Raw genomic sequence first — 22,626 nt, forward strand, 5'->3', positions numbered from 1 at the left:
AAGATTTTATTTATTTATTCATGAGAGACAGAGAGAAAAAGGCAGAGACCTAAGGCAGAGGGAGAAGCAGGTTCCCTGCAAGGAGCCTGATGTGGGACACGATCCGGGTACTAGGGATCATGCCCTGAGCTAAAGGTAGACGCTCAACCACTGAGCCACCCAGGTGTCCCAGAGCCTGCTACTTTGAATAAAAGCATTTCCTCATGGTCTTAGCCAGATAATCTTCATATTTGCTTGCGTTTCAGCATTTGATTAGGAAATTATTTTTGAACAGAATGGATGTCCTTTTTAACTCCAACTACAATGTGTCATGACTTTAAGAAAATTTTCATTAAGAAAATCAACATATGTTCCTTAAAAAAATTATAATAGTATGGAAGCTTTCAAAGTAAAAGCCTCTCTCTGTCCCTATTCCTGTATTTTATAAGTAACCACTATTAATAGTTGACTGTATAGCCCTCCAGACTTTCCTTTAAGCATCTTGAAATAAGTAAGTGCATATACATTTTAATATACCCATGTATTTGTTCCCTCATATATAATATACTTCATACACTTTTTTTTAACTTAATACACTATGGACATCTTTTCATGTTAGGACATAGATATTTCAGTTACTGTAATGGCTACATATGATCCATTGTATGACTGTCTGTAACCTTTTTTTATCCTAATTATAGAGGACCTTTATAATTTCCCAATATTTTTGCTATTATAAAAAAGTACTGCAGGGCATATTTTTGTATACTTTGGATATGTATGTGAGATTTTTCTGAGAGAGAAATTTCTGCAAGTGGAGTTACTGGGTCAAAGATTATTATGCAAGTTGAAATTTTGATTTCCAGATACCTTTCCAAAAAAATTTTAGCTGTTTTTTCCTCCACTTTAACAGTAATGAGAATGCTGCTTTTGTTGTTATAGATTATTCTGAAGCGTGTTGTTATCTTATGTGATTGTGTATTTTCTGACTGTAAATAACTTCAGTCTCTCTCCTTTTCTTTTCCAGATATAGCAATGATGTAACTTCTCTGCCTTTTCTGCTGGAAATCCTTACAGTGTTACCTGAAGAAGTGCATAGTCGTTCCTTACGAATTGGGGCTAACCGGCGTACAGAAATTATAGAAGATTTGGCCTTCTACTCTAGTACAGTGGTATCTCTATTGGTAAGTGTGAATTACTAAGTTGTTCTGTAGAGGCAAAAAACCTTGGTGGTTATTTTCTAACTCAGTTGCATTATTGTGAAATACAGCTTTCTTTGCAAAAATTGGCAATGATATTATAGCATTTATAGAACACTTTACAGTTAAATACTTTCAGAAACTACTTTTGAGTTGTAGTAGTGCTGTAAGGGTGATGTTGTTTCCATTTTATGAATGAGTTATGAGCTTTAGACTTAATACAATTGCTAATTCAGAATTTGAACTCAGGCTTTTCTGATTACGTCTCTTGCTTTTCTACTCTTTCATGCTACAAACTAGTGGCTCTTGATGAAGGACCATGCTAAGGGAAAGTGTATAAATTTACTTAGGGAGAGGATCCTCTCTTAAAGATCAGTTGAAATTTTGATAGGGAGGTGATTCAGGACTTTGACCTTTGAATATCATAATTATAGATTAGATAATACTACACCATCTTTTTAAAAAAAGTTAAATGTGATTAGGTCCTTTTTGATTAGGTAGACATTTTAATGCTGTAGACCAGAGATGGGTAAATTTATGGGTAATCTATGAGTTAGTCACCTGTTTTTTTTATTTATGGGTAATCTATGAGTTAGTCACCTGTCTTTTGTATATAGACTTTTTTGGAAGACAGTGATTCAGTTATGTATTGTGCATATCTGTAATTTTGAGCTGAAATGGCAGAATTGAATAGTTCAGGACTACATATGGTTATAAAATCTAAAATATTTACTATTTGGCACTTTAAGGAAAATATTTGCTGGTTCTTGAACTTTGATGGTATTAAATTGTCTAGCCCGTATCTCATTATCTCATTTTTAGGTCTTTCTCGTCAGGTGAATTTTTTCAATAATGTAGTTATAGATTATTTTTCAGGAATTTGTTTCAGTACTTTTACAACATCATAGAACTTTTTATTTGAGAAGTAAATTTTTTACTTAATTGTGTTCAGATTGGTGTTAGAGATTCACTGGAAAATTATTCTTTTACATGCATTTTTCAACTTAACGTTTATTTTAAAGAAATAGTATTGAGAATTAGAAAATACAGACAAATTATATTCAAACTATCTGGAGATCACATTATTAACCCTTTAGTACATATCCACTATGAACATATGACAAATTTTTTAACTACAAGTGAAATTATATTTTGCCTATCCTCCTACAGCCTGTTCTCCAGTTATCCAACTTCAGTTATCCAACTTCATCTTTCCATTTCAGTAAATTTTTATATCATCTAATAAATACCCAGACCATATTCACATTTACCACGTTCAATCCTAAAATATTCTTTACAGCATTTTTCTAAGTCAATATCCAGTCTAGAACCATGCCTGTGTCAGTTTATTATGATTCCTAATCACAGTTCTGCTTCCCCTTCTTTTTCTTTTCTTTTTTAAGATTTTTTTTTAATTCATTTATTCATGAGAGACACAGAGAGAGAGAGGCAGAAACATAGGCAGAGGGAGAAGCAGGCTTCCTTGCAGGGAGCCTGATATGGTACTTGATTCCAGGACTCGGGATCACAACCTGAGCCAAAGAAAGATGTTCAGTCACTGAGCCACCCAGGTGCCCCTCTTCCCCTTCCTTTTCAAAACATAACTGATTTCAAGGAGATTGGACCGGTTATTTATATTATAGACTACCTTGCCTTTTGGATTTTCTGGTTGCCTTGTCTTTGTTTCATTTAGTTTGTTTTTCTGTTCTCTGTATTCCCTTAATTGGAAGTTGTATCTAAAACAGCCCTTCTCAGTAGGCATTCCTCTAGAGAATTAAGCCTTAATGCCCTAAGGCATCCATTGTATGGAACAGATTCTCTCCTATGCATTAATAATGGTAGGAGCATGCTATCCATAGGATAATGGAAAAAACAGTCACCCAAATCATTTTCTGTAAGGCTTAATTCTTTTCAAAACCATGGTTGAGAAAGACAGAAAGGCTTAATGATTGATTTTAAAAGGTTAAACATTTTGGGACTCCCGGGTGGCTCAGTGGTTGAGTGTGATGATAACAGAGTCCTGGGATTGAGTCCCACATTGGGCTCCCTGCATGGAGCCTGCTTCTCCCTCTGCCTGTGTCTCTGCCTCTCTCTCTCTGTGTCTCTCATGAATAAATAAATAAAATCTTAAAAAAAAATAAAAGAAATAAAAGGTTAAACATTTTTAAATTTTTATTTATTTATTTTTATGGGTGGGGAGGGGCAGAGGGAGAGAGAATCTTAAGCAGGCCCCATGCCCAGTGCAGAACCTGACACGAGACTTGATCTCACAACCCTGAGATCATGACCTGAGCCGAAATCAAGAATCAGGCACTGAAGCTCATCAAAAGGTTAATTAAACATTTTTGTCTGGAATACATCATAGATACTTCATGGGGCATCTTATCAGAAGAGAAATACTTTTTGATGACCTTCCATTAGTGACATTAGAGTTGACTGGATTAGGATGATGACAATCTGATTCTTCCATTTATAAAGTTTGTTTTCTTCCTTGTAATGCAATTTATATGGTGGTAGTTTGTAAAATAACAAATGTTCAATTCTGTATCAACCTTTGCCTAAAGATTTCAAATTCTACTTGGTGTAATCAATGTCTTAATAATTTCATTGTAGTTTGCAAAATAATATTTTAATAATTCTTTCATTCCTTCTGTGTATAAATTGGCATTCTTGTGAGTACTCTGGTATTCTTCTACTAGAAAGGCACGATAAATCTTAAATTCTTTTTAAATTTCCTGTTTGCTAAATAAGGTTTTGTTTTAAATCTGCCTCAAGTGTTATTTTTTTCTGACATTTTCTTATGGAATATCATGACTCAGGATTTTCACTGATGTAGGGTCTCATCTAAAAATCATTCTTTTGGTGCTTAAAATGTCATAACTTTGGCCACTGGAGCATTTCTTTCCTTTCTAACAAAAAAAAGATGACTGATACTCCCCTTGTTACCTCTTTGCTCTAGATCTGGAATACTTGGTTCCTATTAGTATCAGTCTGAATCTAGTCAGAAGAGAGAAACTATATAGTAGTGTGTGAGAATGTTCATTCATTCATTCAAATATTTTATTTATTCATGAAAGACACAGAGAGGCAGAAACATAGGCAGAGGGAGAGAAGCAGGCTCCTTGATGTGAGACTCGATCACAGGACCCCAGGATCACTACCTGAGCCGAAGGCAGACGCTCAACCTCTGAGCCACTCAGGCATCCTGGGAATGAGAGGCCCAAATTGTCCAGGTGAATAGGTTTGTCTTCCAGTTTATTGGAATCATATTTGTATTTCCGGGTAGAAGCATTTCTTCCTTGGGGACCAAAATCTCCAAACCAACAAAGGTAAAGTTGCTCATTACTGTACTTCCCTTACTCTGATATGAGTTCCTTGATTAGATAGGATGCCATGGTGGTTGGATATGACATTCTGTGAGTCTGTGAATGATAGAAGCACTGACAGAAACACTGCAAGCAGGGAAAGCAAATCCATATCCAGCATATGTGAGTCTCTCTCTTCCTGTGAGTGTTGTCCTTCCAGACAGATGTCTGCTTCTTTTGTGATAGAAGTCCAGTGTAATCAATCAGCCTGGTTCCCATGGTAGAAGGTGCCATTTTAGGCTGCTGTTGGCAGATATGACACTCATCAGTAGTTTTAACTTAGTGGAAGTCCATGTTAATCCTAGTGTAGCGTCCATCATTCTGAAATCCAGGCTTGATTTTTCTTCTTTAGTCATTTAGGTCTTAAGGAACATGCCAAGAGGCAGGAGACAACGGGCATGAATTGAGGAACATAAGCCAGTGCAAGAATAGTTGATGTCAAAGGAATCTGACCTATCTGCTCATGCAACTTTCTTATATCTTTTTGAAGTCAGTCTCTTATATTCCATTTCTCTTTGATAACAGGTTGCTGTTATGTATGTATCGCCATGTTTAGTTAGTTCAGATAATACTCATTTCATGATAAGCTCAGGCCACGTGATCACCTGATGTTCTGTGGATAGATGTTTGGTTTCTACCAAGGTTCAGTAGTAAGCCAGAAACTGTTTCTCAAAAGAATAATTACCTGTAGAAGAAGATATAGATTTGCTCCCAAGTCCTAGATATTTGCACTATGATTTATACTTCCCACAGGTGCCATATATTCATTAAATCCAGAATCTCTAAGAAGTACACTCATATCAATGAGTTTGGTTCAAGTTAGTAGTATATTCCAGCCTCCCTTCATCTAATACCCTTAGAATCATTCCCACATATGTTCCTCCGGTTTCTTCAGGTATATGTTAACAAAGTTGTACAGTTTTTTGTTATTTCCTCTTGTATTTATATACCTGTCTCCCAGAACATGCTAAGATTTGACCATAGTTATGGGTGACACAAGAAATGGTTGTGGTAGATCTTGAGGAGAATGGGCATCCCCTTTGAAAGGCACCTGAAATTAGGCTATTACAGAGCTTTCAAACTAGTTTGAACTAGAAGGCTAGTCTTCTCAGACACTAGAAGGCAGACTACACCTGCTGTTAAGGGATACTCAGTAATTTGGGAGTTCAAGATTATCCATTTCATTAGGGTCCAACCAGATGTCTGTAGTCCAAGTTTCAGAATTCCATGCTTTACAGTTTAACTTTCACATGAGAAATTTGGTGAGATTGTGCATTCAGCTGTTTATAATTCAGTAAACCACACTATTATGTGTGTGTATATCAGCCCTGGAGCTACACAAAATAAGAGCCTCATACTGAGTGGTTGTGGAAGCTTTGATTCTCAGACAATGATTTAAGTTGAGTTAAGGGACCTGAGCTTGTTTTATTTTTGTAAGCATTCATATGAAGTCAAAAGAATCCAGTCATAACTGCAGTTCTTATAATCATCATTATTGGCACAGTGGTCAAGTGCAGCCGCCACTTGGACTCCCAAGGCATATGCTTGACTTAATACTTCTTCATAATTGACAACAGGCAATAGCTTGGTTTGTTATAAAGAAATCTGAAAATTTTGTCCCTGTAGTACTTAATAAGGTCTATAATTCTGTCATGTAACTTGTCATGCTATAGAACCCAGAAAATGAAATGTCCAGAATTGCCAGGAAAAATAGGTTGGCTGTGATATCAGGTACCAGAGGCCTCTTAAATCTTTTTCATGGTTTTCCCCATTCCTCTTATTCATTCTATTCCATCCCATTTTGTCAGTACGACACTTTTGTGGTCCATTAGAATGAAGCCATTTCTAAACATTGTGTTGAACTTTTAAACACTTTAAATATTATTCTTCTTGCCCTTAGAGTTGAACTGAGCCTGTCCTCTAATATATTTTAATTTTCTTCCCTTCATTTGTTCTTCATTTTGTTAATCCAAGGTTAATTCTTACTTACCTCTGCTGCATTTTTACTGGTGAGCTTTTCTGGCATTTATGTTTCAGCTTTGAGGCCTTGCTTTAAGAGAGAGAATTCTTAATAATACAGTTCTTAAAGAGGAAGCCAAGGTAACCCTTTCTAAGTTCTGAAGCTTTATGGTGTGTATTTGATTCAATGAGTGATTTTTTTTTTTCTCTTCAAAGCAACTAGATTTAGATGTAGCATTTTTCCAAAATTCTGTTCTTAAGTTTGAGTCAGAAGTTAGAATATACAGTCAAGTCCTTCCATTTGTAAATATCATGTCTTAGTAAATTGAAATGTCATTCAAGAAGTATAAAGGCCAAACAATTGTGTAATGATTATACCTTCAAAGATTCAGATGTGTGTGTGGTTGCCATGAACTTGCTTGAAGCATCTTTTCTTTTTTCGTTTCAATTCCATTCAGTACAATTACTAATTGAGAAGAATGTAATTATAATTGTCTGATACAGCAATAATAGGAGGAACCTGGCTACCGAAAAGTACAAGAGTCAACGTTTAAATCACTATGGGATTCTGTATCCCACCATATGCAACCTAAACCCCATGGCAGTTATGTTATTTCTGATCATTGCTTATAAAAGTTACATTTTTTAAAAAATCCAAACAAAGTTGCACTACACTTTACTTTGGAAAAAATATACATCACAAAAACAGTTTGCAAAGAGAAACTGGTTTTTTATTTATTCATGAGAGACACAGAGAGAGGCAGAGACATGCAGAGGGAGAAGCAGGCTCCTCACAGGGAGCCCAATGTGGGATTTGATCCTGGGATCACACCATGAGCTGAATGAAGGCAGATGCTGAGCCACCCAGGCATCCTTAGAAACAGTGGTTTTAGTCTGACTTTCCCTTTTATCTCTTTTATCAACCCACCATATTTACAGTAGTGTCTTTTTCTGTGGAATGGTGTATTTACTGGAGTAATCAAGTGTAGCTGAAACATCAGCTTTTCATAGTAGGACTAGCTTACTTTTATAAAATCAACTGTGTAGATGAGTATTATTTTAAGATAATTTTTTGATAAGATTATGTTAATGCAGAAGAGGGATCTAAGAAACTATTATTTCTGAAACAGAACTATCTTTGGACAAGTTTTAATCTCGGTGTATCTCAGCTTCCCAGTTGAGAAAGTAGAAATAGTACCTGGCTGTAGTGTTAGTTGAGATTAATAAATTAAGGGCATTGAGAGCAGCATCTGACACTTTCAAAGCGCTTTGAACTGTTGGCTCTTAATATTATTATCCTTCTCAATATTATACCTGCAAGATGATTTTAATAATGGTTTAAAGATAAAGTTTGCCATTATTTAACTTTTTTTTCCTTCTTTTCAGATGACCTGTGTAGAAAAAGCAGGAACAGATGAGAAAATGCTTATGAAGGTCTTTCGCTGTTTGGGAAGTTGGTTTAACTTAGGAGTTTTGGACAGTAACTTCATGGCTAACAATAAGTTACTAGCACTCCTTTTTGAGGTTTTGGTAAGTAATGGGTTTGTTTATGAAAGTATTTTTACCACATAGTCACAGTAGTAACTAACCTTCTGGAACATAGCAGTGTTTTCAGATTTCTGTACAGTGATTAGAGGATGTATAATAAGAAAGCAGTGTCTCTCTCTTGCTTGTTACCAAGTACCAAAGGTATTGAAGGGGGCAGCCCAGGTGGCTCAGTGGTTTAGCGCTGCCTTCAGCCCAGGGTGTGATCTTGGAGACCCGGGATCAAGTCCCACTTCACACTCCCTGAATGGAGCCTGCTTCTCCTTCTGCCTGTGTCTCTGCCTCTCTCTCTGTGTGTCTCTCATGAATAAATAAATAAAATCTTAAAAAAAAAAAAAAGTATTGAAGGTATTAGTATTAATACTCAGAACAGAATGTAGTTAGGTTTAATAGGAAAGCAGTTTTACATGTAGATCAGTGGTTTACATATTAAACTCCAAGTAACAAAAAACCATTGGTCTCTTTTTTTCTTGTTTTGTCCCCTTTTCCTGGATGATGTCCTTCCATAAAATCATATTAGTTTGGAAGCTCTGTGTGTACTGGTTGTGTGCTAGTGCACTATTATTTAGAAGGTGGTAGGGGCACCTCGGTGGTTCAGTCAGTAAAGCATTTGCCTTCAGCTTGAATCATTATCCTGGAGTCCTGAGAATGAGTCCTATGTCGGGCTCCCTGCTAAGTGGGGAATCTGCCACTTCCTCTCCCTCTTCCTGTGCTGTTCCCTGCTCTTTCTCTCTCTCAGTCAGTCAAATAAATAAATAAAATCTTAAAAAAAGAAGATGATAGCATGATAATAGATTGATACCACTGTGAATTAAAGGAAAGGAAAGCACATTCTTCAAAAAGACATTTTTGGTATTCTATTGTTAGTGTATTTATGCTGTGTTTTTTCAGGAGCAGGAGCTAAGACGCAGGAAAGTTAGGATGCTGCTAATAATTATTTTGCTAGTCACTGTCTTTGTCTCCATTTCTATTGATGCCCTACCTCAGTAATGGTAATTTTGATTCTCATCTTACTAAATTGTATAAAGAGTAGTCAGTATAAATAAATTAAAATCCTACTTTTGTTTAAAAGTTTATGAATATGAGGGACACCTGGGTGGTGAGGTCAGTTGAGTGGCCAACTCTTGGATTTAGCTCAGGTCATGATCTCAAGGTCATGAGATTGGAGCCCTTTGTTGGGCTCCCTGCTCAGTGGGGTATCTACTTGAGATTCTCTCTCTCTCTCCCTCTGCCCCTCTTACTCATGCACACTCTCTCAAATCTTTTAAAAAAATTTATGAGTATAATTGATTACATATGAAGGGAGGGCAGTTTAGAATACACATCAAACACAAGACCTTGGTTACTTCTGGGAATTAAGACTGGGGTAAGGAGCAAGCTAAGTAGTGTGCCAGGATTATATTCTTCACTGATCCAGTGTGTCAAGACCCCTTTGCTATTTAAAAGAAGGATAATTTTAGAGTCAGTGTCAAATATATTCTCATTCTTACATTCATTCAGTGGTTCAGAATCATGCCATTAGTTTGGTTTATGTGCAGACCACAACTTTATTATAATGGTGTAATAAACTGTAATAAACTTTTCTCCCACAGTTCTTTTTTTTAAGCTTTTACAAATATAATGCTGGAGATATGTATATATATATATACACACACACACAAAATATATATACACAAAAGAATAAATTTGAGTGTTTAACTTTTAAATCATATAATAACAATAAATATTTTTGAATTTACCTCTCAACCTAAGAATAACCTAATGAATAATTTGCATCTATCTTGTGTGTTCTCCCAACCCTCACTCTATTGCTCCTTCCCCACCCTGGAGATTCTAAATGTCCTTGTTTTTTATTATTCACAAAAGACTAATATGCTTTCACTAAATTTACCCATCCTCTCAACTGTACTCTTCTAAAAAGAAGCCCTAGAGGAACCTTCTGATCTGCTCTAATTTGTACCAATTACTCTTTAGATCTTCTCCTCAGCTGTTGTTCTGGAACTTCTCTTTACTATGCTTTTGGATTGGATTGTGTTTTGAACGTTTTTAGACACCTTCCTTAGAAAGATATGTGGGAAGTAAACTTTGAGCTTTCGCATTCCTGAGAAATACTTTTATTTTACTTTCATTCTTGATTGGTGGTTTAACTATAATTCTAGGTTTAATATTCTTTTCCCTCAGGATTTCTAAGGCCTTTCTTTTGTATATACTGGCAGGCATCATTGCTAGAAGAAACTAAATAGCTGATTTTTTTGCTCCTATCAAAGTTACCTTCTCTCATCCCCAGAAGTTTTAGAAACCTTTGTTGAACCTTGGTATTCTGAAATATGGACCCTTTCATTTTATTTTCTTATATTTTTAAAGATTTTATTTATTTATTTTAGAGGAGTGGGGAGTGTTTGCAAGTGAGGGGAGGAGCAGAAGGGGAGAGAATAGGAAAGAATTCCAAGCAGACTTGGCTCTGAGTACAGGATCCAACGTGGGGCTCAGTCCCACAACCCATGAGGTCATGACCTGATCTGAAACCAAGAGTCAGCTGCCTAACCTACTGAGCCACCCAGGTGCCCTGAATCCTTTCTTTTTAAAATAGTACTTGAATATAAGAAAAAGGATGGAAAAGATTTCCACAGACTAAAACGGGGTAGAGAACACATGGCATTACATTAGGGGCAGCTGGTATGGGTGGGGGGAAACATGGAACTTTAGAAGTCATGTGACTGTGATTGAGGTATGGAAAGGCTGTATATGTTTGGCATATAGAGAAATAGAAATAGGACAGGGAAGATTGATGAATATTGTCTGGTTGAAGGTCATGACTGTTAGGCTGTTATGCATTTATTTATTTATTTATTTTTAAGACGTTATTTATTTATTCATGAGAGACAGAGAGAGAGAGAGGCAGAGACACAGGCAGAGGGAGAAGCAGGCTCCCTGCAGGGAGCCCGATGTGGGACCCGAACTCAAAGACAGGTGCTAAACCACTAAGCCACCCAGGGATCCTGCTGTTATGCATTTAAAGTATACTTCAGAAACGAGCTATAATTGTTTTGCTAGTACTTGGATTATAGCTTAATGATCATGTCTTTTCTGTTCCTACTATCTCCCAGCAACAGGATAAGACTTCATCCAACCTACATGAAGCTGCTTCAGATTGTGTGTGCTCAGCTCTCTATGCCATTGAGAATGTGGAGACTAACTTGCCATTAGCCATGCAACTTTTTCAAGGAGTCCTAACATTGGAGACTGCTTATCATATGGCCGTGGCACGTGAAGATTTAGACAAGTGAGTGATTATTTCAGGCAGTAGCCCTAGGTTCCATCCTTTGTGATTCTTTATGACTCCTTGTAAATATAGACACCTCATCCTAAAAATGCTCTGCTATTCTCTACTGAACCTAGACTGGCAAATTAGATGCAGAAGGAAAGGTTGGAATCATAGAAAGTAGTAGTAAATTTTTCCACTCACAGAGCATAAGGCTCTAAGATTTAGGAATGAACCTTGGAATATCGAGTGTGATTTGATAAGGATTTTATTCAAATGTTTTAGTAATTGAGAATTTAAACTGACTTATGAGTCATATGCTTATGTGTATAAAAATACACAATAAGGAAAAGTGGCTGTTGTAGAGATTTTGATACAGGATAGCTAATAATCACTACGTGTCCCTTAGACTGAGGATCCTTTTACTGATTTAATTAACTGTCTGTAAGTATGTACATATAATATACAGATTTCTGACTTGGTGCTGTCACTACTCTTTCATCTACAGAGTTCTGAATTACTGCCGTATTTTCACTGAACTATGTGAAACTTTTCTTGAAAAGATTGTTTGTACTCCAGGCCAAGGTCTTGGTGACCTCCGAACTCTGGAACTGCTGCTTATTTGTGCAGGACATCCTCAGTATGAGGTAGTGTTTATATCATCTAAGCCCATTATTCGCCAAATTGTATGTTGTATATTACCTATATTTCATTGCCACCCGCCCAGCTTTTTATTTGTGGGAAACTATAGTCTTGTTTTTGGTTAATGTGACGTGGTAGTTTCCTCTGTGTTGGAATTTTTTCTTTTTAAATTATATTTGAGTTTCTGCTTTGAATCTTTTTTCTGTTTTCTTATGTGGTTAGTTGGGCTGACTGCTGTAGGAAGAAAGCTTACTGCCTTTTTACTGAGCCCCCTCTTTAGGTCCAGTTGTTCTTTTTAGAGCTTTACTGCTAAAAAACAAAACAAACAAAACCACAAAATCTTAACTGCACAAGTCTTAACATCCAAAATTTTTTTTCCAAATTGTGGTTGGGAGGGACACCTGGGTGGCTCAGCTCAGTAGTTGAGCGTCTGCCTTTGGCTCAGGTTATGATCCCCGGGTCCCTGGGATTGAGTCCCACATCAGGCTTTCCTAGGGAGCCTGCTTCTCCCTCTGCCTATGTCTCTGCCTCTCTCTCTGTCTCTCTCATGAATAAATAAATAAATAAAATCCTTAAGAAAAAAAATTGTGGGTGGGAATGAGAAAGGGATTGAAAGGATTTAAAAGTCTACTCCATTCCAAAATCCCTATAGTACTCTGCTTCTTAAAAAGAGTTGACTAGATTTTTAAAAATCTTGTTTATTCAAGAAGTTTTACCTCCTCTTAATAGTATAAGTGAGAAAGAACTTCCAATTTGGGTATTATTTTAGATAGGTCTATTTTGGACCCTTGATCGAAAAAGGATGGTAAGGGCATCCTTAAGAGCACAGTTGTGTGATTCTCATTTCTTTTTCTTTTATTCATAAAAAATGTTTGTTTGATTTGATCTTTTGAGGATACCCAGATTTAGATGAAACACAAAACATTTCCGGGAGGAAGTATAGCACCATGTAATAATTATCACTCCTTTAAATAGTGCTATAAGTAAGATAAGCTGTGGATAAAGTCCTGGACTTTTTCTTCCCTTTCAGTCCCACTTAGGAAAGTTGATGAGTAACAATGACATAAGATTAGCATGTTCAGGGATTTGCAGACGCTTTGCCTATTAAGAGGTGTTTTAATCTCAAATATGAAATGATTTTTAGATTTGAAAAAAATACTTTTAAAGAGACTTCCAGGGGATCCCTGGGTGGCGCAGCGGTTTGGCGCCTGCCTTTGGCCCAGGGCGCGATCCTGGAGACCCGGGATCGAATCCCACGTCAGGCTTCCGGTGCATGGAGCCTGCTTCTCCCTCTGCCTATGTCTCTGCCTCTCTCTCTCTCTCTGTGACTATCATAAATAAATAAAAATTTAAAAAAAAAAAAAGGAGACTTCCATTTCTGTATCAATTTCTCTAAATTCAGAATCCATAATACTTTTGAAGAAGTTATCAGCTAAAGAGGGACTGTACCCCCACTCATCCTAAATGGAGTTTTGAGGCCTATCATGGGAAGATACTTTGGGAGGATAATAATAAATCTGCTGGAGAACATGTGGCTTCTGAACTGGTTTTACTCCTATTATTTTAGATTATATCTTCCCTGTGTAGTTTTGGTAATAAAACTGTCTTCATATTCCATCCCTTTTCTGATTCAAATAAACTTTCTTTTCTTTTTCTCTCTTTTAATTTGACAGGTAGTAGAAATTTCCTTTAACTTTTGGTACCGACTAGGGGAGCATTTGTACAAAACTAATGATGAAGTTATTCATGGAATCTTCAAAGCTTACATTCAGAGGCTGCTTCATGCCTTGGCTCGACACTGCCAGCTAGAACCAGACCATGTAAGTTCCCTTCTCCACTTCTTCAGATCTTAATTTCCTACTCTTTTCAGTGCTAATTTAAACATGAACTAAAAAGATATGAAAATAAAGCTAATGGAATGTGCAGATTTTCTGTCACTCTATAGCTTATACTAATGGAATCCATAACAGTGTAACGAAGAGTGAGTATAAGGCTTATATAGAAAGAAGTCAGTTTTGCTGAGCCAGTAATTATTCTCCTGGGAATTTACCTTAAATAATTCTGCTGAAGGAAAAACAGTGGCTGTTTTATATATATAAAGCATTTTCTGTAAAGTAAAAAAATGATAAATTCATGTACAACAATATAGGAAGTTACATAAATTATGATGTAGCAACTTGATGGATCATTATGCAAGAGTTAAAATAGTGACTATTGAAATGGTCATGGGTCCACCTGGGTGGCTCAGTGGTTGAGCGTCTGCCTTTGGCTCAGGTTGTGATCCTGGGGTCCTGGGACTGGTCCAGCATCGGGTTCCCTGCAAGGAGCCCGCTTCTCCCTCTGCCTATGTCTCTCCCTTTTTCTCTGTGTCTCTCATGAATAAATAAAATCTTAAAAAAAAAAAAAAGTAATTGGTTTGCTAAATGAAAAATATCAGAATGTAAAAGTTTATAGGCTGTATTTTTAATAGTATAACGTAATTGGATTTTTTTTTTTTTTTTTTTTTTTTCTTTTTTTTAATTTTTATTTATTTACTTATGATAGTCAGAGAGAGAGAGAGAGAGAGGCAGAGACACAGGCAGAGGGAGAAGCAGGCTCCATGCATCGGGAGCCTGATATGGGATTCGATCCCGGGTCTCCAGGATCACGCCCAGGGCCAAAGGCAGGCGCCAAACCGCTGCGCCACCCAGGGATCCCAACGTAATTGGATTTAAACTAACACAGAAGTGAAGTATTTGTGTGAGAATGTGGTGAATTATACATATGATCACATAATACACATTTTTCTTTATATTTTTACTGATTTTTTAACTTATGAGAAAATATAGAAATAATCTTCTTGCTTAGAAGAATATATACTAGAAATACTATAAAATAGTTGGAAAACTCTTTAACCTCCATTCTTTGCTCAGTCTCTTAAATCTTAACAGCATTTATTTATTTCATCCTTTTGGTTGGTTGGTTAGTTGGTTAAATTCCTGTTCTTTAACCTAGGACTTGAAGAGAGTTTTTTCTCATTGCTCACAATTAAATCTGACATGAAAACTATAACTGTGTTTGTTCTCTTCATTTTAATGTTAACATTTTTGTTTGAGTCATGGTATTTTGCATCTTCAAAGAATCTTAGTGATGATCTAGTCTAGTGGTTTTCAACATTCTTGTTTTGTTTAACTGGGGAATTCTATCTTCAACTACATCTTATGTGAAAGCCTGATATGTAAATAAAAACAAGGCCTCTTTTTAAAAAATTTAAATCCAATTAATTAACATATAATGTATTACTGGTTTCAGAGGTCAGGGCAGAGAGCCATCAGTCTTATATTAACACCCAGTGCTCATTATATCACATGTGCTAAATGTCTGTTATCCAGTTACCCCATCCCCCCACTCCCACCTGTGATAACGAGTCTCCTTACGGTTTGTTTTGCTCTCTGATTTCATCTTTTTTTATTTTTTCCTCTCTTCCCCTATGATCCTATGTTTTGTTTTAATTGGCCCTACTTGTTTGATCCCCTTCTTCCCTTTTGCTAGTTCCTTGGCACCATTTCCCTTGCAGTAATTCCTTATACTTGTGGAATATATAGTGCTTTATAATTAATTCTTTACCTCAAGATAGCCATTATTTCTTCCTCATTCTCTGACTTTAATTGCTTCATCTTAAAGTAAGGAGGTTGGATGAGATCAGCAATTCTCAATAATATTGTTTTTTTTTTCCAGATAGTCATGGATAAAGCTTATTATACATGCCCTTAACCATCTCACAGATGGAAGCACGAAATATAAATGATCTCTATTTTTTAATGAAAATTTTCAAATATTTGGCAAAGGTCAAAATTTTATAGTGACTACCTATATACCTACTACCTAAACTCTGCTAAAACTTGTTTTATGTTTTATTATATATCTATATATATTATTTATATAGAATTCTTTTTAAAGTCTAAAATTCTATTCTGCATCCAGTTGTGATAATGACTGATTCTGGTAAAACTTGAACAATGAAGCTTCAGAGGCTTATTCAGTACTAAAAATAAGATAAACTTATATAAATTACCACCTCTTCCAGGTCACTTCCCACACCACTGCTCCAGATATTTTCAACAACAGCAAGATGTGGCTTGGGAATGGGGAAAGGGAGAAGAGTTTCTCATAGTAAGGGTAGAGGATAAGTTGTACTGACTTGTTGACATACTGTATAGTAAAATACCCCTGATTAGGCAACTTATCTCTTGTTCATTGGGACTGAATTGCTTAGTGGCTTTTTCTTTATTCTTAATTTTTTTTTAAGATTTATTTATTTATTCATGAGAGAGAAATAGGCAGAGACGTGGGCAGAGGGAGAAGTAGGCTCCTCGCAGGGAGCCTGATGCAGGTCTCCGTCCTGGATCCCGGGATCATGTCCTGAGCCAAAGGCAGACACTCAACCGCTGAGCAATCCAGGTGTCCCTATTCTTGGTTTTATAGAGGTCAGTAAAGCTTTACTGATAAGTTTAAAAGAAATGTTATCCGACTTGAAATTTCAGGAGGGGGTTCCTGAGGAGACTGATGACTTTGGAGAGTTTCGGATGAGGGTATCAGATCTGGTGAAAGACTTGATTTTCTTGATTGGGTCTATGGAGTGTTTTGCTCAGGTAAGTCCATTTGGAGATTTTTACTGGTTTTACAGATCACTTTAGTTATGTTCACTTTTGTATTTTCTGTAAATGTTCCACCTTATTCTTCAATTTTAATGGCTAAATAGGACAGTAGATATGCAGGTGCCTAGCACACTGCCTGGCATATAGTAGCTTTGTTTGTTTAGTTTCTTAGAAGCCAATTGCAGTCTGTGGCTGGTTCAGTTATGGTTTATTCTTGCTATTGAAAACTGTTTTACTTTGTTCAGAATGGAAAATCATAGATAAACCTTAAGGCCCCAAGATATTTATAGGGAAGTTGGACCTAGCCAGGAAAAATTGGCAAGTTTTTCTGCTTTATTAATTATGTACCAACTCCTGGCAACTCTTTTAGTTATTTGGCATTTCCTTTGTCCATACTTATGGTTAGATTCCTGTGCAGTTTCATCCCAGAGGTGACTATACTAGAGTAGAAGATTCATAGTCCTGTGAATTTCCTGACAGTGAGTAACATTTTACCTCATAAGGTTGCATTCATCACCATTCCACATCACTTAACATTAGCATGTTTTCAGGCAGTTTTCATATTGCTAGATTGTGCTCTAAGTTCTGAAATACTAGTTTTGATGTCAGGAATACTGAACTAACCTTTATTATATTTTATTTTTTTGGTAACCCAGCCATTTTGTGTCTTTTGGGGCATAATCTGATTTAGAAAGCGTTAATAAAATTATAACTTTTTCTTTATAACAAGCAAAGTGTGTTTATTGATCTAATTACAAAGAGTTGGAGATTCTTAACAGATTCAGTGAGATCACCAGATCACAGGCAGATGACCTTTGTTTACACTTCAGCTCTTCTGTCATTCACTGTGTGGCTTTGAGCAAGTTACTTGTTTTTCAAATCTCAGTGTACAAATTTACATAAAGTATCAGTGTTGTCCAAGGTGTATTCTGTGGAACACTAGTCCTATGAGATTTTTTTTTGGGGGGGAATCCTCAATTAAAATTAAGAAATGACTTAGACAATATATTAAAGGCTCAGTGAAGTCCTACAGCAAGAGAATTATTTAATTTTATCTTACTTAGCAATGTTTGTTATTTGACTACAGAAATCTTATTTAGACTAACACCCAGTCACATCCCAGAGGTGGATATACCTGGACTAGAACATCTCTGAGTATTCTGCTTGGTCTCTTTTCTTCTTCCCCTTGCTTGGATATGGTATTCTAAATAGCTACTTTTTAAGAATTTAATATCTACTGCTAGTGTTGTTGCAGATAAGTATTTAAAACAATAGAAATGTAAAATCAGTACCTATTTAAGAAGTTTACATTGTATCTCAATCTTATGTGTATTTATGTGTTTATTATTGTAGGGATCAGGAAAAGACACTCATGTAATCATATGTTTTGCTTTTCCATAATCCTCATTTTGTGGGGGCAGATGATACTTTGATATACTCTTGGGGAATATAACTGGGTTTATTTCAGATATTAAAATAGTAGTTACTTATAGTTAGTGAAGATGTGAAAAATGAAAATAATATTCTTCCTTGGCTCTGAGAGATAGATTTAGAAACAAAGGGCTGGATTTATTTTAACTAACAGGATTTTTTTGTTTTGTTTGTTTTGGAATTCTATTCTGTTGTCCTTTTAATGGATCCATAATCCACCTCTTCTTCTCTAGTTATATTCTACTCTGAAAGAAGGCAACCCACCCTGGGAGGTGACAGAAGCGGTTCTCTTTATCATGGCTGCTATAGCAAAGAGTGTTGATCCGTGAGTGTCTAATAAGTCTTTTGCTGGGAACTCTAAATATGAAAGGAAGGAAAATTACATCATTTTTCCTCATATGGTATATGTTTGGAAACTCTTAAAACGTCTTACATCTGTAATGTAATCTGCCTAGTCTTCTGACTTCTAGAGTCTGTTCCAGAGTAGCATGTATTGCTGATATCCATTTTTTTAAACTATATTTCTTTGAATTAAAATTATTTTGTTCTTGATGCTAAGAAGGTAATGCTGATTTATCTTTCGAACTGAGGCTCCCCTGTGAAAGTTGATACAATAAAAAATTTGTTAGGCTGTTAAATTGTTGGTACTTGCTTAAAAGCAGTTGAATAGGCACTAATTAGCTCTCATCTCCTTTGGACCTTGGTAAGTTATCCTTACAAGTATTTCATTATATTGTTCTCCTTTTCATCTGCCTTAGAGAATCATTTGTGAGTTTGAGAGGCAAGAGAGGCACCATTTCACCCTAAAAGAATAGCAAAATCTAAGGGGCAATTATTAGTTTTGTTATTGCCATGGGAAATTTTAAGTTATTAGAATTTGATTTCTACTTGAATAGCATAGAAATTCTATTTATGATTTTAACATGAATTCCTAAAGACAGAATTTTCTTTGTGATGTGAATTTATAAATTGATGCTAATATCTATCAAGTTTTCCTGTTGTGATCAGATACCTGCAATCGAGCCCTATCCCATGCCTTGGTTGGAGAGATAGTTAAGGTATCTATTTATGAAAAGTATAGTGCTTTCTTAGCTGCCTTTCAGGGTTTAGTCAATGAAGTCTTACATGTTTCTAATCCAGTAAATACTCAAGGAGATAGAGTAGGGTTTTTTTCTCTATTAAAATGCACTGGTCCTGAATTGCAGATCATACTGTTTGCTCTTAAATTTGTTTTGGTATCTTTTGGAACCTTCAGTGATAGTCTGAAGATTATTAAAATCACTAATATCCTAACTGATATGTGTTGGTGTGAAAAGAGGTGGGTAGAGAGTCTCAAAAATTAGTGCTCTCAGGAAACAAGGCATAAGCGAGAAATTTTATGTTGTTTTTTGTTTATCCACATTTCAGGCAAACTGTGTGATAACAATTTTTTAGTGTATACAAAGGACTTAGACTTAGTTTATCAACACAGAGTGCTTTTGCTCTAATCCAGGACATTATTTGGATTTTAAACATCTTTTGTTTCTGGATTATATCCTACCACTGTGGGGTGGGAGGAAATAAAGAATTTCAACCAGTATTCTTGTGGAGTGGAAAAAGATAAGGAAAGGGGGAAAATAAATTCATGGAGCCATGGAGAGTATTTGGTTAGCTTTAATTTTCCCTTAGGTTCCAAGTCGCACATTTATCTATTTCTGCAGCTTGTTTTCTTGTTCCTTTAGTTAGTGAGCTGGCCCTCCCATACTTACCTGTTCTTAAAGTTTCCAGTATCCAGCTATAAGAAATCTTTGGAGAAGAACTAATAGCAAGTGGTCTATTCATTCATTCATTTAGCCATTCAGGAATATTTATTGAGGGATCCCTGGGTGGCGCAGCGGTTTGGCGCCTGCCTTTGGCCCAGGGCGCGATCCTGGAGACGCAGGATCGAATCCCATATCAGGCTCCCGGTGCATGGAGCCTGCTTCTCCCTCTGCCTGTGTCTCTGCCTCTCTCTCTCTCTCTGTGACTATCATAAGTAAATTAAAAAAAAAAAAAAAAAAGGAATATTTATTGAGTGCCCACTATGTGCCAGGCACTGTTCTAGGTACTGCAGTTATAAGAATAACTAAAATGGATTCTTTAAGAGAAGACATTCATCCACAGTAAATACTTGCCTCTCCAATTTGAAGAGCCTTATTTGATAGCAGGATGTGTCTTTAGATACTTTACTGGCATTTAGAAGATTAAGGAGCAGTATGCTCCTCCTGAAACAATATCTTCTATTTCTGTCTTTTTGCCTCTTTTTGAATATTTAAAAAACTTTCATACCAAATATTAAGCACTTTCATCCAAATGGTTATATGTTTAGAAAAAAGCCCTTTAGCAATGATTTATCTCATTGCAGCCTATTATTAGGCCAGAATCTAACCTTTGAAATCAGTAACTATGAATACTTGCTTTTTGTACCCAGGGAGAACAATCCAACACTTGTGGAGGTCCTAGAAGGAGTTGTCCGTCTTCCAGAGACTGTACATACAGCTGTGCGATATACCAGCATTGAATTGGTTGGAGAGATGAGCGAAGTGGTTGATCGAAATCCTCAATTTCTTGGTATGTGTGAACTTACTCCTCTGCAGCTACTGTGTCTGATTTTTCTGATTTTGTTCTTCCTCTCTTGCTTTTGCTCTTGTCTTGCTTTCTATTTTTATTTGTAGGTAGAATGTTTCTAGACACTAAGAGTAAATATTATGAGATTGCTTAGTTGACACAACATTTATAATCCATACTTTGGAGAAAGAATCTTTGAAAGATTAGATTTTTAGATAGGGAAACAGTTTGCTTCTAGTAGTCTGCTTTGGCATGAACATTTCTGTCTGTTAGTCTTTGGCACATGGTTGAGCTAATCAGATTTGCCTGTAGCTCTAACCTTTTTTTTTTTTTTTTTTTTTTGTAGTTCTAACTTAGTGTTAATAGGCTAAAGCAAAGGAAAGGTTTTTTAAATTTTATTTTTATTTATTTATTTTTTTAAAGATTTTTTATTTATTTAATCATGAGAGACAGAGAGAGAGAGGCAGAGGCACAGGCAGAGGGAGAAGCAGGCTCCATGCGGGAGAGCCTGACGTGGGACTCGATCCTGGGTCTCTAGTATCACGCCCTGGGATGAAAGCGGCGCTGAAGTGCTGAACCACTGGGGCTCCCCAAAGGTTTTTTTTACAGTGTTAAATACATGATCCTTTTAAAAATCAAGAATTATCATTTGAAACAAAGTAAGTTCAAATTAAATGAAGAATGTTGAATTATATAACCTCTAGATGCACTTATTGGCCTGAAAATATAAATATTATAGTAGAAATCATTTCTTTTATCCCTCTCATTTTGCAAATAAACAAATTCAAAAAGACTAAATAATTTATCTTGGATAATATTAAGCCCCCCTGCTATTCAGTAGTGATATATTCTGAGAATTTTAAGAACCCCCAAACTTGTGAATATCATTAATTATATTATTAAGTTTGATGTATTTTCTATGCTTATATTACCACCTTTTAGAAAAAACTCTAGTAGAGTTAACATACAGTGTTATATTAGTTTCAGGTGTACAAAGTAGTGATTAACAGTTCTCTGCATTACTTGGTGCTCATCGAGATACATGTACTCTTAATCCCCTTCACCTATTTCACCCATCCCTCTACCCACCCCACTTCTGGTGACCATCAGTTTGCTCTCTTTAGTTAAGAGTCTGGTTTTGGTTGTTTTGTTTTTTCTTTGTTTTGTTTCTTAAATATATGGAACTTAAATTCCATATATGAGTGAAATTATATGGTATTTCTCTTCTCTGACTGATTTACTTTACTTAGTATTATACTCTCTAGATCCATACATGTTGTTGCATGTGGCAAGACTTTAGTCATTTATGGCTGAGTAATATTTGTGCGTGTGTGTGTATACCCCCTTTTTTTAATCCATTCATCTGTCGATGGACATTTGGGTTGCTTCCATAATTTGGCTATTATAAATAATGCTGCATTAAACAGGGGTGCATATATCTCTTTGAATTAGTGTTTTCATATTCTTTGAGTGAATAAGCAGTAGTGGAATTACTGAATTATACATTTATTACCACCTTTCAGCTTGATTTTATTTTATATATACTTTATTGTTTGAAACTCTTGCTTAAGAAGTGATGTTTCTTTTTTCTTATTTCTGTATACAGAGCATATGACAGACATGCTCACATTATAGCTGAAACATTTTCAAATTCAACATATCATTTAAATTTTTAAAAATACCTATTTTCTAATTCTTTTTTTTAAAGATTTTATTTATTTATTCATTAGGGACACAGAGAGAGAGAGAGACAGAGACATAGGCAGGGGGAGAAGCAGGCTCCCCTCAGGGAGCCCGATGTGGGACTCGATCCCTGAACTCCAGGATCATGCCCTGAGATGAAAGCAGAGCTTAACTGCTGAGCCATCCAGGCATCCCAGCCTATTTTCTAATAGGTTTTCTAATAGATTAGATTTCTCCACATCTATTACCTGTCTCAACATTTGGCTTGCTTTTCTGAATGATTTTTCCACAAGAAACAAAGTGGGTTTGTTATCATTCACTATCACCTTGCATTATTT

The 22,626-nt window shown here is 36.0% G+C and overlaps 1 protein-coding gene across 2 annotated transcripts in view; it reads left to right on the forward strand.

Annotated features, from left to right (window-relative positions):
• TNPO3 (transportin 3) overlaps nucleotides 1–22,626 on the forward strand; it is an 83,425-nt gene that overhangs the window by 31,373 nt on the left and 29,426 nt on the right. For both annotated transcript variants that reach the window (XM_038556558.1, XM_038556559.1), the window contains 8 exons: nucleotides 1,007–1,163; nucleotides 7,889–8,032; nucleotides 11,155–11,330; nucleotides 11,818–11,956; nucleotides 13,625–13,771; nucleotides 16,475–16,582; nucleotides 18,253–18,344; nucleotides 20,469–20,608. In XM_038556558.1, the coding sequence (XP_038412486.1) occupies nucleotides 1,007–1,163; nucleotides 7,889–8,032; nucleotides 11,155–11,330; nucleotides 11,818–11,956; nucleotides 13,625–13,771; nucleotides 16,475–16,582; nucleotides 18,253–18,344; nucleotides 20,469–20,608 (1,103 nt within the window). The remainder of the gene's footprint in view (nucleotides 1–1,006; nucleotides 1,164–7,888; nucleotides 8,033–11,154; nucleotides 11,331–11,817; nucleotides 11,957–13,624; nucleotides 13,772–16,474; nucleotides 16,583–18,252; nucleotides 18,345–20,468; nucleotides 20,609–22,626) is intronic.

The sequence above is a fragment of the Canis lupus genome, chromosome 14 (assembly GCF_011100685.1).
Source record: "Canis lupus familiaris isolate Mischka breed German Shepherd chromosome 14, alternate assembly UU_Cfam_GSD_1.0, whole genome shotgun sequence".
NCBI lineage: Eukaryota > Metazoa > Chordata > Mammalia > Carnivora > Canidae > Canis > Canis lupus.